Genomic DNA, 14,945 nt, shown 5'->3' with positions numbered 1-14,945 from the left:
TGAATATGTCACATCTTTTGGTCCTTTCCCATTAACATACTATCTCTTTCTATCGTGAATGTACACTAGGTCTCTTCCGTTATTGTGCTGTATATCCTCATTTGTTCCTCTTTCAGTTCCAATATTTATATATTAACAGAGCACCTCTTTGTGGCATGCTGACAGAGTTCCATTGATCAAAGTAAAGCTTGCTATAAAGTTTAAATTAAAAAACACCCCTACATCCATAAATGTACGGAAATCCTCCCACTCAGGTCCTCTTGACTTCTTACTTTCAGAGGTCTGCCCTTCATCTGCCTTCTGCCTGTGCATCCCAAACTCACCTACAGACACCCATCTCAATTAGGCAATATTAGGGATCACCTTCTTAAATTTAAGTGTCATACATGGAGCCAAGTCACCAGCCTTACAAAAACTGGATTATAGGAGGCACTGGGGAAGGATATTGAGTTAACACTGTAAACTTGCTATTTGTCATCTACTGCCATAAGGACCATGACCCAGAAGAGTGCCAGTAGCATCAGCCCTTCTGGTCTCCTGAAGCAACAGAGAAATAGACCAGCAAGTGATGGAAGCACACCAGTGTGACCAAAGCATAAGCTTTCTCCTTTGAGGTTTTGTTTCCTTCCTGTGCCTACATAAATAATTAATTACATGCAGACCACGTACAGAAGCGATGAAAATGGCTAATAGGATGTTAGGTTATATAATATGATGTGTGGAGGATATGTATTACGATATATAATGCACTAGCAAGGCCTCACTTGGAGTATTGTAAGCAGTTCTGGTCTCCATATTGCAATAAAGACTAAGCGCTAGAGAAAGTCCAGAGGAGAGTGACTAGCCTGATTCCAAGATAGAGAGGTATGAGCTATGAGGACAGATTGAAGGAGCTGAACCTTTACCAACAGAGATTATGAGGTGAAATGATTGAAGTGTTAAAAAACAGCAAAATACAGCAAATCCCAGCTGTTACTTTCAAATTCTTCAACAAGAACCCTGGGACAAAGTTTGAATATTGTTAAGTACAAATTTCACACAAACATTAGAAAGTTTTTCTTTCATACAAAGAAACATAGACACATGGAATGAAATACCAGGTAGTGTGGTGAAGAGCAGAACTTTAGGGAACTTCATAGCTGGATGCAATGTTATTTTGGAGAAATGAAATGGACAGGATTGGCAAGATTCCTGGGCTGAATGACCTGATCCTGGAAAAATTACAATTCCTAATGTTTTCTAACAAAAGCAATATGATGCTGTGTTCCTTTGCTACCTACTGACCATTTAGAAATAGAATATCTTGCACAAAAAGTTTATTATTATACTGAAATGAAATACATACTATTACATTTGTAAAGTTGTCACTTTACATATTGATTGTTGTGATTCCCCTGTAAGGTTATGTCTTCAGGTACATCTCCTTTATACACACATTCTAGTAGTGTTTAACATGAGGTAAAGAGCTTGAAAAAAAAAATATATATATATATCTATTATAAAAAAAATCTTGTGATGAGGCATGATCTTTTGAAGAGAGACAGAGACACTTTCACTTCCCGCGACACGGTCAAGTCACGTCATACTGACATCTATTGGAAGCATGTTCCCGTGAGACGGTGACCTAGGCAAGGAAAGTAATAATCAGCCCGGAACAAGTGGAATTGAAAACTGTGCAGGTCCAAATGGAGTCAGAAATAAAAGACAAAAGAGTAAAAGACACAGTAGAACTTCATAAAGACGTTCAAAAACGTTTGCACAATACACATGCAGAGCAGGTTACAGATTATGACAGTAGTGGAATTTAAAAGGCTCACAAAAAACCTTAGCATGACACGCATGCAGAGCAAGTTCAAAAATATGACAGTACTAAAATTCGAAAGTGTGAAAAAAGAGAATAAAGATGGCATTCGCGCAAACAAACGGAAATCATTACTAGGTGAAATAACAGAACAGCAAAAAGAGATTGAATATATGGACATAGGTGATATGTCGGAAGTATGTAGATATTGTAAGGCTTTAAAGTTTAAGTCGGACACTTGTTGATCGTCTACGTCTAGTTGCCATCAGGGAAAAGTAATGCTTGTTCCCAATGAAGAGGCATTTCCGCAAGAATTAAAAGATTCGTTGTTTGTTGAAAGCGAAATCCAAAAACACTACAGACAAAATATATGCGTCTACAATAATGTTTTCATGTTCATGATCATTCAATGCACAAAATGTTGATTTACACAATAATGGACCATATGCTATCAGAATCTGTGTTCGCACAACAATTACAGCTACGCTAAGTGTAATTTCGAAAAAAATACAATTTGGTCAGGTGTATCTTTATGATCACGGAGAAGCGATGCAACATAGAATCAAAACAGTTAAATGATCAAAATAGAAATTATACAGTCAATAATGGATACAAATCCATACGTCCAAAACGTAGCGCACTTTACAAAAGATTAAGCAGCAACACACAGACAAAGACATTTTTTGATGTCTATATGAATCTGAAAGATCACAGTTGCATTTATAATAAACCCATATGTGCAGAACTGTCAGCGATAATACTTTCGAAAGACGTAGATATCAAAGACAGAATAGATATTTGTGTATATCCAAAGGCAAAGCATGCTTTATCATTTATGTCAAATTCATAACCACATACTGACCCTTTACTTTTTCCTTTGCTTTTCCCAGATGGTGAAACAGGATGGTCGTACAATATGAAACAAACGCATTCAGCAAAATGAATAGCACCCACACAATAGTTCGGGTCAAAATTACCGATGCGTTCCCATGTATTTAACCCACTTCTATCATCTCTATCGCAACATTACATTATTAATTCGTATATTAAAGTCACAGCTAATCGTCTCTTCTTTATTAAATTAAATCAAGCTAAACTTAGAACGGAACATATGCAAGGTCTCATTGATGACGTTCAAAATTCAAATATCAATAGTTCAGACAAATTCAAAATAGGTAAAGCAGTAATATTACCATCATCATATCAAGTTAGTCCGAGAGCATTGCAACAGTTATATCATGATGCAATGTCAATATCCAGAACTAACGACGGCCAGATTTATTTCTTACAATGACGTGCAATCCACAATAGTCAGAAATCCACAGCTTCTTGAGAACAATGCCACCAGCTACATCAGCTCTGGATACTCCCACTTTCATAAGTAGATTGTTTTATCAGAAAGTCTTATTTTTATTGAAATAATATTCACTCACGGCCAGTTATATGTTGCATTATCAAAAGTGGACAAAATGCACATGTAACAATTCCCATAAAAAAAAGACACTTTAAATTGTATTATTAGAGGACCAAACCCGGGGGTTGGCGAGCGAAGTGAGCAGGGGGCAGAGCCACCTAGTGTATATATAAAAAAACAAGGAAAACAGTTAATTTGGGTACTTTTTTATTACCTGACAAAAACAGACACAACGTATATCTATTTATTATTTTAAAAAAATTAGCTTTGGTTTTTGTTGATGACTCCTGATTTCATTATCCTTGTGTTTCTTTTTCTGTCTTGAAGATGTACAGTAATTCTGTTTGGAAAAAAAAAAATAATTAAAAAAAGCAAACTAAAAACATGTAGCAAGTATTGTGTGTCTGATTTTTTATGCAATAGAAGGTGACGACTGTTCACAGCAAAAACTACCAGCTCAGCAAAGATTATTTGAGTTAACCTCCAAATTCCAGTCCTTGTTTCAATCGTTTAAAGAAACTGAGTTTTGTTCCCTTTTTTTGCAGAGAAACAAATTAAAGCACAGTCAGTGGTGATATGCAAATATAACAGATGCTGCAAGTTCACACCCACAGATGGAGAAACTGTGCTTATTAATGTGCAACTAATGGATACAAGCAACATAAGATACCATCCTCAAACCAGTGTAATCTGAGTTGAACTGGAAGCTACTCTGGCAGCATTGGGTGCATCCCTTAAGAGACTAAAAAATAGTAACCAACAAGGCAGCAGAAGTGTCTAAGAAGGTACCTGCTGGAGAAATTAGAGGTTGATTTCAGGAAACTCAAAAGGAAGAGCTAGAGAACATGGTGGCAGAATCATTAAAGTGGACAAGGCTCTCCAAGGGCTGTAACCTCACTGGAATTGGATTGATTTGGGTGCTATGCAGGAGCTAGTCCAAGACAGGGCGACACTCCATTTCAGGGCCCACACAGAGTCAGTTTAGAATTACCCATTATTCTAACACACAGGTCTTTGGAGTACCCAGAGGAGAATACAGCACAGACACAGAGAAAACTCCATACAGATAACAACCAGGGGCACAGTTTGAACTCAGAATGCTAGATTTATGAGGCAGAAAACTAACCACTGGGCCATCCTGCATCCTGCATGGCAGTGAAAAATTATATTTATGTTTTTGTTATCTTATGCAAATCAGTGTAGATAGGCAGACATGTTTTTTTTTTTTTATTGAAAATGAAGAAACATTCTTTTGTTAAACCCTTACTAGTCAAAGTTCACGCTTCTGGCCTGTTCCATGTTCTAATCATTGGAGTGATAAGCAGTGCTGCAGAAAGCACACATTTATTGAAACTTCATTATGCACACTTACAGTAGTGAGAAATTGGGAACCAAACAGACAAAACAATTCTTTGGTTAGTTTGTTTTATTTGCATAGCAATAATGGTCAAACAAACTTATAAACAACCAGAAATTATCCCACTGGAATTGGTCAAGAGTCAGGAACCACTATGAACATTCTCCTGTTTATACACATACTTACCAATAAAACACCAAATTAAAGATGACAATTAACCTAATACACACATTTTTGGGAAGCGAACAAAACCCACAAGAAAACCGAGAACATTCAAACTCTAAACAGTGACCAGGATGGGATATAATACTTAAAAAAAATAATCGATAATCGGTAAGAAATTTGCCATCCAAATTACACTTTAGTGATACCACAAGAAATTTTTCAATGGAAGGTTTTATACTACATTACAACCGATTGTACTGTTTAATGATATAGCATCAAATACATTTAAATATTTATTATGTACACAAATCAAACTAGAGTAAAAAGAAACAGAAAAGTGAATCAAATGAACAAGTTCAGTAATATTTATTACTAAACATATTGGCCCAACTGAAATGAAAAAGCTGCATAGATATATAGTTTGGCACAAGGGTGACTTAATGCCTCTGTCCATGTCAACCTTTACAGATCTAAATGTGTGTGTTTGTGTGAATTAATTTCTTTCTCTTTATCATCCAGCATGTGTTCTGGTAGAGCAAACAAGCTGTCAACTAAATTTACTTATACATTTTATGAGTGTATGCATGTGTGTATGCTTCAGTGTGTACATCTACTCTATGTATATATAAAATACTAAGCCTAAAAATGTCAAGATTTTAATTATTTAAAAGCCTTATTTTAAAACCTACATATATATGTTTGGTATAATTTTTTCAGAATTTATCGAACTTTAATTTTATGTTGTTAGATTTTCAGATTTTTATTCCGTTTTTAAATTATAAACTTAAAAATACCAAGAACTCACGTTCCACGAGACGAGACTTTGTGCCGGGTTTTAACTATGCCCGGCCCGGAAATAAAAGACAAAGAGTAGGACAGATGATGTACAGGCTTTTAATTGTTTGAAGCACTGGGTGAGGTGCAGATCATGTGGCACGGCAGCAGCAGCAAGCCAGCAGCTGATCGAGCAAAGAGGAAGTAAAAAAAAAACTGTATTTGTTTCCCATTATATCACCATTTAAGAGGGGGTTTCGGAGGAACGAGCAAATCTCATTGGGGTGCGTTCAACCCAACGCAAGTGGCAGAGATGCAATGTGGCTGGTGCGTAGCACAGGCCAGGGGAGTTAGTGAGTGAAGCGAGCAAGGGGGCGAACCCCCTAGTAAATATATATTTAAATAAATTATATAAATGAAAATATCTTGTGCAAAAAATTTTGGAAATCAATAAGCCTTGTCCTATGACTAAACAGAGCAGACTATGGCAGTTAGCAGTGAACATAGGTCAAACTGTTTTTGAAGAATATGGAAATAAGTATTAGACCAAACTTGACCAAAACCAATAACATTTGGCCTACAAGATAAACATGATACGCACTGTTTGAAGAAGATACGTTCATTCATAGGCCTCACCATTCAAGGTGGAAACCACTTGTTCTAAAATGTTCTGTCATTGCTGGGATATAATCATCCAGGAGCTCTACGCAACAAACCACATCATTTTCAATTTACACAGTGGCATATACACGCCCAACCAAGCATACTGACAACATGCTAAAATCAACTTTTCTTGATGTTGTAAACATTGTAGACCCAGAAATTTAACTTAATTTGATAAAGAATTTTTGACCCCTTCAGCAAACTTCCATTTAACATGGAAATAAAAGTACATATTTTGAGCTGGAAGGCCTCCTACATGAGCATCCATATTTTTTAAAGGACATTATGAGCCTTAGTGATATAGGTGATAAATGTTTTGGTTTATATTATTTTAAATGAATAGAAAACCAGCCAGTACCATGGTACTGCATTTTTTCAAATGGTGAGTACAACAACAACAACAGCTTTTATTTATATACCACATTTTCATGCAAGTGATGTATGATGTACACAACAGTATCCAGAATGGTAGCATTTTTTGTGTGAAAATTCAGGTGAAACCATAATTTTACCATGTGAGTCCACTCTTCTTTAACATTAACATCTGTCTGTTGCTAATGACCAGTAAAACGTGCCAGCTCCACACTGTTTGCATCACAAAATAATTGATCAGTGGGATTTTGGTGCCCAGTCTGTCTCGACTGACATCACATCACAGTGATACCCTCTGATATTATCATCCTCTGACAGCCATATATATTGTAATAAGGCGCTATATATGTGCCCAACCCGACACAGACTGACAACAGAGGCGCGTTAAAATAAACCAAAAGAATTTATTTTACTTCTTCAGCTGGGGACCCATGTCTTCCCTGTGTCCCTCAGCCAAAACACAGTCCTATAAAACCACAAGTCACAAGCACAAATAAACTCTTCAAGTCCTCCACTCCTCCTTGACAGCTTTGTCTCCCTGCTCCTGACACTGGCTCCCAGAGTGGTGGAGAACTCCATCTCTCATGGAGTCCTGCGGGTATCTGAGGCACCATAGTCACCCAGGGGGGCTGCCACCAAGTGGTCCGGGGGAGGTACTGTGCAGCCCATGCTTGCTCCCCTGGAACATATACAGAAGGGGCGTCCTGGCCGGGCATTGGCCCTGGCCATACGTCACAATATTTAAATGCTATTAAAAAAAAAGCTTCAGACTCGCCACCACCTGCTGCTCAGAAAAAAATCTATTGACTATAAACTGGCTAAACTGAAACAATAAGATGTCAATTTTAGAATGAAAAGGCTTTGTGGTGAGAAAAGGACAAGCTACAATAACATAGAAAGGACACACAAACTACATGCATGACTCAAACATAAGACTCTGCCTGGTGTGGCACTAACCATCGTGTGATTAGGTGTTTGTTGAAGAGCACAAGGACAGCAAATTGTAGAAAAAACAATTTTCTACATATGATACTACATACAATACCACAAAGTAGAAGAAGCACATGCATGACTTCCATGGTGGCTTTTTCATATTAATCACCATCAGGCACTTATCTTTAGCTGAGGATGAAGATCAAGATGCTGCTCAGTCCTGTTCTGATTAGCATAATATCATGCAGATATATCAAGCAGATATAATATAGATATATAAGATATAATAATATAATAATAATATAATAATAATATATAATATAAAATATAATATAGATATATAATATCAAGCAGATGCAATGATCGGATTTCTTTTTTTTATATTACTGTGACTACCTTTAAGGGATTAAATGAAAGGTTTGAACCAGAAGTGCAAATGTAGAATATAAAAAAAGGAGAAAAAAAGGTCCTTATTTTAACGCTGAAAAATAGGAGCAGAAGCTTTTAAACCGCATTGTCAAACAGTAAAGTTCAGGCTGCAAATACATCCAAGGGTAAATTGAAAAAATTACAGGGATAATAGAGCTAGTCCCATGAACCAGAAACAGGCTTGCAGCACCCAGCATGAAGATATTTCACATACTACAAGAGGCAATACTTTCTGAGATGAGAAATTTAAACATCTGAGAGGAAACTTGAAGAAAAATGCTTAAGAAGGCAAAGTTGTAGGTTGTTATGAACATCTCGATAACAATTTAAATTACATTAGTTTATTTGTGCTGTGGACACTAGAGGGCACTGTCGCTCCTCAATCCCAACACACAGACCCTGCGGACACAGGTTAACATCACAACAAGCCTGTTTATTTAGTCAGACTGTTCACAATGCTCTCCACCACCACAGCCACAAGTAAAACAGGCAATAAAGCAGACAAATTATTCTTTCTTTCTCTTTCTTTTTTCCTCCTCTGCTCCTCCCAGCAAGTTTTGTCCACCATCTACCCAACTCTAGCTCCTCAACTGGGTTTATGGTGGTCCCTTTTATATATAATCCAACACAGAAGTGCTTCCGTTCTTCCACCCACGTGGTCTGCCAGTACTTATAGGTTAGGCGAAAACCTTGTCCCATATAAGTCCTCCACAGCACCTCCTGGTGGTACCCACGGCACCTAACAAGGCTGAGATAAAGAACACCAAGTCCCATATTGCCCTGCGGGAATCTGGGGCACCGCTGGAAGATGCCATCTAGCGTCTCGGGGGAGGCAGTGCCCTAAAGAAGCTGTCTTCCCACCTTCCTTCCATAACTAGGGCGTCCCAGCCGGGTTGAGCTACCATCCGTCTCTAACAGTGCTCAAATTTATATTGGAATACAAAACAAACACAAGCCATCCTTATGATAAAACAAAACCCCATGCTTGGTCCATAACACAGCCTAACCCTGGTACATTAATAGTGGCAACAAAAGAATAAAGGAGCCCATGAGAACTAGCAAGTGAGCAAACAGCACAGCATCAACCGCATTAAAGAAATAAGAAGCTATAGATTAGGGTTGCGGCCAGGACCTGGGTGCATCCGAGCTTGGACAAGTTGTACCGCATCCATCCATTTATCAATATAAGAAAGTCATGAAAACACTGATCTTTGCTGCAGTCAACAAGAAAGGGGGATTTACAGACCAGAAAAGAATCAGGTGATTTCCAGCAAGAAGCCGGGGCAATTTTGCTAGCAATTGTCCCTAATGCATAATAGACAAATGAAGTGAAGGAAAGTCTAGAAGTAGGAAAATGTGGGGAAGCAAAGGGATGCTCATAGAGAGTTTGGTATTAAGACCAAAACCTAAACATGGAACCTTCACAAAATATGTGCATAAATGTACCTGAGGTGTTCAGGGAGCAAAAGTGACAATTTGGATCAGATGACAATCCTAAAGCATATTATTTACCGGGGGTAACACATAATTGGTCAGTAAATTTAAATTTAGTTTGTTGATGATAAGGTTTCCTTGAAACCAATGAAATAATTTTAAGACCTAAATTTCATGGAAGAAAAATCTGTAAGCCACACTGACTTAATCGACAGTGAGCGATATGATGCCTTACAAAACATTGCATCTAATGTAGACACGGGTTTGCAACCAGGTGACAGAGTAAGTGAGAAATTATATAGAAGCTTATTACTTGTTTTGCACATCCGCTGAGGCTCTGCCCGCTAGCTCTTAATGCAGAAACGCCACTCATATAGAAAGTGTTAAGGCCATTTAAAATATATTTTGCGAAACTCCGTTGACTTGTGTAGTAGTTGTAAGGAAGAAGTGTATTGATTTCCAGAGTTCTTATATATATTCTCGGGTATATTTGACAAAACACAATGTCTCCTGTAAAGAAAATGTTTCCCAATACTCGAGTGATCTAATATGCTTTTTTTGTATGGGTAACTGAAAAAAATGAAGTGTTGAAGCAGATTGTCTTAATAGGATGTGGAGTAACATTGAGCCACCAGTACAACTTGGCACAAATTCTGTAGGTGTCTGGAACTCTATACAGTATTAGAGGAATGCAACCAAATTCATCCAAGGGAAATACTGTGTGTGTTTTGCCTTGGCGATGATGGTAAAAAATGCTGTTTCATTGATCACTCCCGAATCTTTCAAAAGTGCTCAGTAAACTCAAGCTCTGGAGACAAGAAAGCTTGTTTTGTTGGAGATCATATCATTTTGATACATTTAAATATACTTTTAGTATATTTCATCATTTTTATTCATTTGTGCCACACGATGACGACATCATCAGCTACATCAGTTTGAGTATGATCACTATGAAATCTCATGTTTTTGCTATCATGGTGGCCGTCTTATTTAAAAGCAAGCCACATATTCAGTCATTGTCCGTAGTTTACTTCAAAGGAAAGACTCTTTATTTACCCAGAGAAGACTGGGTTGTCTGGTATGTTCTTTTCAAGGTATTTTCTTTTTTATTTAAAATTTTGATTCGGTTTTGTGGATTAGTTTACACTTATCTCATCCATTTGGGTTGTGTACAGATTTCATGGAATTTTTACATCAACCGCTACTCTGTTCAGACTACTGTTTTAGATTTAGTAATTTTAAACATTAAACATTAGCATTTTTGGTTCTTTTTTTTTTTTGGCAGCACGGTGGCGCAGTGGTAGCGCTGCTGCCTCGCAGGTAGGAGACCTGGGTTTGCTTCCCGTGTCCTCCCTGCGTGGAGTTTGCATGTTCTCCCCGTGTCTGCGTGGGTTTCCTCCCACAATCCAAAGACATGCAGGTTAGGTGGATTGGCGATTCTAAATTGGCCCAAGTGTGTGCTTGGTTTGTGGGTGTGTTTGTGTGTGTCCTGCGGTGGGTTGGCACCCTGCCCAGGATTGGTTCCTGCCTTGTGCCCTGTGTTGGCTGGGATTGGCTCCAGCAGACCCCCGTGACCCTGTGTTCGGATTCAGCGGGTTGGAAAATGGATGGATGGGTGGATTTTTGGTTCTTTTTTTTTTTGTAAAGGAATATCGAATTATTCATGATACAAGGAATGTTCTCTATATTTATGATCCTGGAATATTCCTCAAAGATAAGGATAGTAGTGCTTCTACAAGAAAGGAATGCAACCATTCAAAATACTTTACACTTATTTGGATTTACTTTGCCAGTGCACCTAAGCCAATGCAGGAAAAATTCACCCTGCACAACAGCAGAATCACAACACTGTGTGTAACAAGCATTCAGGACTGAAAACATTTACTGTGTGACTCACTTAACAAGATGACTATTTTTCTACAGTTCAGTCGACTTCTCCTCAGGGTTTGGAATCAATTTACCCATTAATGTGCACTTTTACATGAAGTACAGGTGGGTGACAAGTTACGAATGAGTTCTGTTCCTGTGGACATTTCTAACCTAACTTTGTACGTAAGCTGGAACTTGCACAGAAAATGTACAAAAGTGGAAATATCAGCAAAAAGGCTTAACACGTTAATTATTTTGCAGAAAAACCTTTCAGACTTGTTAATTAAACGACATTGAAACAATATTACTGTACTTTAAATCAGGAACTGCAAATAATTTAAACTAATGTGAATCACAATTTTATGCTTAAACATCCCGCAGATCTGATAATGAGACGGTAATTCATTGAGTTAGAAAACGACTAATGATGGCATGAAAACCTACCACTAACTGGCGATTTTGTGACATGTGCTGAGGGATTTGTTAGAATGCCAGCTCCCACTGCCAGCAGCTGTGCTTAATGAAACAGTATGCTGGGATGCACACCTAGGGAATTACAAACAAAAGATTCAACCACCAAGCTCAATGGACGGCTGCTGCTCTAACAGCTTATCTGTAATGGGGCTTATTGAGGAGCTGCCAATTACATTCAGGGAGTGTTTGAAAATGGTGAAGCAAGGCATACTGTAGTGTACTATTCCTCACCTGTCTGTTACATGTTCATTTACAGCAAAACTAGATTCCTTCATTACTAAATTAAAAGAAAAATCACTGCATGTAAATAAATGAAAATTCATTGGAAAATAAAAATCTGGGGTTTTTATTTGCTTGTTCATAACTATGGAATTGTGATAAATTGAGACCATCGTAATGTGAGATCCATCTGTATAAAGGTTTCTGTATCACAAACAGACCACAGCATTCCTGCCTGTTTCTACTGGTTACACTGCCTTTTTCATCTGTTGACTGTGATTTGGAGACAAATGATCCTGATTTGACTCCAGTCCTTACACGGATGCCATCTTCATGGGCTTTATGCTTTTGCTATCACTTTCTCCCTAACTGTTTATGTATTTCCATTTTTACAAAATATTTGGACCAGTACATCTTGTGAAACACCATCAAGTTCTCCAGTCTTCTTCATGGACACTTCTACTAAATATGCCCCATAGAGCATCCATGTTTCTCATACTCTTTTTTTCAAGATACAATGTAGAACCATTATCACCAAATAGGTCTTAGAATAATTTATACACAACAAGAGATTAATTGGTTAATTGTATTAAAGGCAACACTTATATGTAACCACTGTCACACACGTGCACATGGAAGGCAGCTAAAGGGCTTAAAAGAAGGTAATTCCACGCTGGGCCAAGGGGTGGCAGAGTACACTAATCTTTTCTCTTTTATCCCTGAAGATGAAAAACCGGGAAATTCTGCCTGGAGTTGAGGACACAACTTTTGGTTCTGGGCCCGATGATGTCACTTCCGACTCAGATGACATTACTTCCAGTCCCGGGGGGTTTATGACATCGCTTCCGGTTCCTTGCCTGATGATATCACTTACCCGATTGACCTTATAAACTGCCATAATCTTTGTTTTTTTTCAGTTCTGTGTTGGACTCTACAGACCTTCAGTTGCTACTTTGCCATTTTTCAGCCATACTCCAAGTATACGGAGAGGCTGCCCCCAATTTTTTTTGTGGTGTCAAGGAGTTTCATTTCACACCACTTACTTTCAACATACCTTTCTAGTACTTCTTCATACATTGCCTTTCTTGGTAAAGTTTGGGTTATGGGAAGAAACCAGACTCCATTATAGAAATGTAAACAGATGTAAACAAAAACAAGCTAAATACACGTAGACGGCACTCAAGTCTGCAACTGAGCGGAGCATTAATGTGATGATTCTAACAGCTCTAACACTGTTTTGTCAGCACATGGTTTCTTTTATCAATGCTACCCTTCTGGACATAAAAATGATCTTACCTTTCAAGCAGAAATGTTGTCTTTAACAGTATTCAGACATAACACTTTCACCGTTACAAGTGCCTCCAAATCCTCCCGAGTTGCAGGTGCGAGAGCGTGTGTGTTGACTACCTTTGCATTCAGACCAGTTAGACCAACAGTTCCAGTTTCCCATTTGGACATTTGGAGAATCTAAAGGTCAACAACAGAGTTTTTACTGTATAAAGACCTGGCATCAACCACATGGTTAATTATATGAAAAAGGAATTTCAAGGTCAATAATGAAGATGAGGAAAAGTACATTACAATTTAAAGGAATTTGAAAATGTATGTATGGCATAATTTCAGGTGTTTTCAGGGGCTTAATTAACTGTTTTCAAAATTTAAGCACTTTTAATTTTTTGTTCTTTTATTCAGTGATTAAGGTATGTTTTAAATTGCTTTTTAATTGGGAGTTTTTCAAATTGTGATATTAAGCTCTCTCAATGAGAACAGAACTTTCCTGTGTGACGGACGGGATGCCCCTTCTGTGTATGTGCCAGGGGAGCAAGCATGGGCTGCACAGTACCTCCCCCGGACGACTTGGTGGCAGCCCCCCTGGGTGACTGTGGTGCCTAAGATACCCGCAGGGCTCCATGGGCGATGAAGTTCTCCCCAGCCCTGTTGGGCCTGTCTGGACCGTAGTTCAGCCACACCTGGAGGTGCAATTGGAGGCAGATGGTCAAGCACCTGAAGAACTTCCAGGTGAACTATAAAAGGGGGCCAGCAGCCACCACTCCGAGAGCCTGAGTTGGGAGGAGGAGGACAATGCTTGCTGGGAAGAGTGGTGGTGCAAAGAAGAAGAGTGTGGTGTTTTGGGTGTTTTGGTGCTTTTGTGACTGTGTTGTGGCTATGGGACACATGCCCCACAGGTGAAGAAAAATAAAAGTTCACTTGCTTTTATACGTGCCTCTGGTTTCAGTCTGTGTCTGGTCAGTGCCTATATAGCGCCTTTGCTACACCTGACAAATTATCTTGACAAATAAGTGGACCAAATTTAATTAAAATCAGTGTACTGTTAACCAAGTTGTTTAATACAGACAGACAGACAGACAGACAGACACGTGAGATTGATTGATTATTCCACAATTTAGTAGCCTACCTTTTGGGACTTCAGGTTTCTTAATTTCACATGCAATTCCCTTATAATGAAAAGTGCAGAGACAGATGCATTCACCATTCACCAATGTGGCTGTGCCTCCATTCTTGCATGGCCTGCACTTGCACACACTGTACTCTGCTATGTAGTCATCCAGAGCTCGCTGAATGTTTGCCTTCTTTTCAGAGAAATGCGGCATATCAGGTGGCAGCAAAGTGTAAATTGGAGATGGCTGTTTAGGAAAAAAAAAAAAAAACACAATGATATTTAATCAGTTATTGGGCACTGTAGTATTGCATATTTAATAGATGGGTCACTGGGTTCCATTGAATTCATTAGATCAATGATACTGTAGTTTACCTCACCTAATTTAAAGTCAGTTTTAAAGTGGCAGCCACTAAATACTGGAGACGAAACTTTGCATTAGGCTTTTCCTGTTAGACACACAAACCCACCATCCATTTCGCAACACACAAACAAGCCTGTCATATGTTAGAGATTGAGGAATGAGAGCAAGCAACCTGGTGACTACTGAGTTATGGGTTAATGTCACCCATTGTCTTAGTATTTCATGTTATTACTGAGTGGATGTCCTCTTAAAACGTTGGCTTCTTCCCACATTCATAAA

At 38.4% G+C, this 14,945-nt stretch overlaps 1 protein-coding gene across 1 annotated transcript in view; it reads right to left on the bottom strand.

Moving 5' to 3' along the window:
- Nucleotides 1-3,405: 3,405 nt before the first annotated feature.
- The window catches only part of c9 (complement component 9), a 53,777-nt gene continuing 42,237 nt past the window's right edge, over nucleotides 3,406-14,945 (bottom strand). The window contains exons 10-12 of the mRNA XM_039750639.1: nucleotides 14,321-14,549; nucleotides 13,201-13,371; nucleotides 3,406-3,555 (exon numbers count right to left, since the gene is read on the bottom strand). Coding sequence (XP_039606573.1) covers nucleotides 13,223-13,371; nucleotides 14,321-14,549 — 378 coding nt within the window. The 3' untranslated portion in view covers nucleotides 3,406-3,555; nucleotides 13,201-13,222. The remainder of the gene's footprint in view (nucleotides 3,556-13,200; nucleotides 13,372-14,320; nucleotides 14,550-14,945) is intronic.

This window comes from Polypterus senegalus, chromosome 4, assembly GCF_016835505.1.
Source record: "Polypterus senegalus isolate Bchr_013 chromosome 4, ASM1683550v1, whole genome shotgun sequence".
Taxonomy (NCBI): domain Eukaryota; kingdom Metazoa; phylum Chordata; class Cladistia; order Polypteriformes; family Polypteridae; genus Polypterus; species Polypterus senegalus.
The sequence above is the reverse complement of the archived record's forward strand: the minus strand, read 5'-3'. Positions and strand labels throughout refer to the sequence as shown.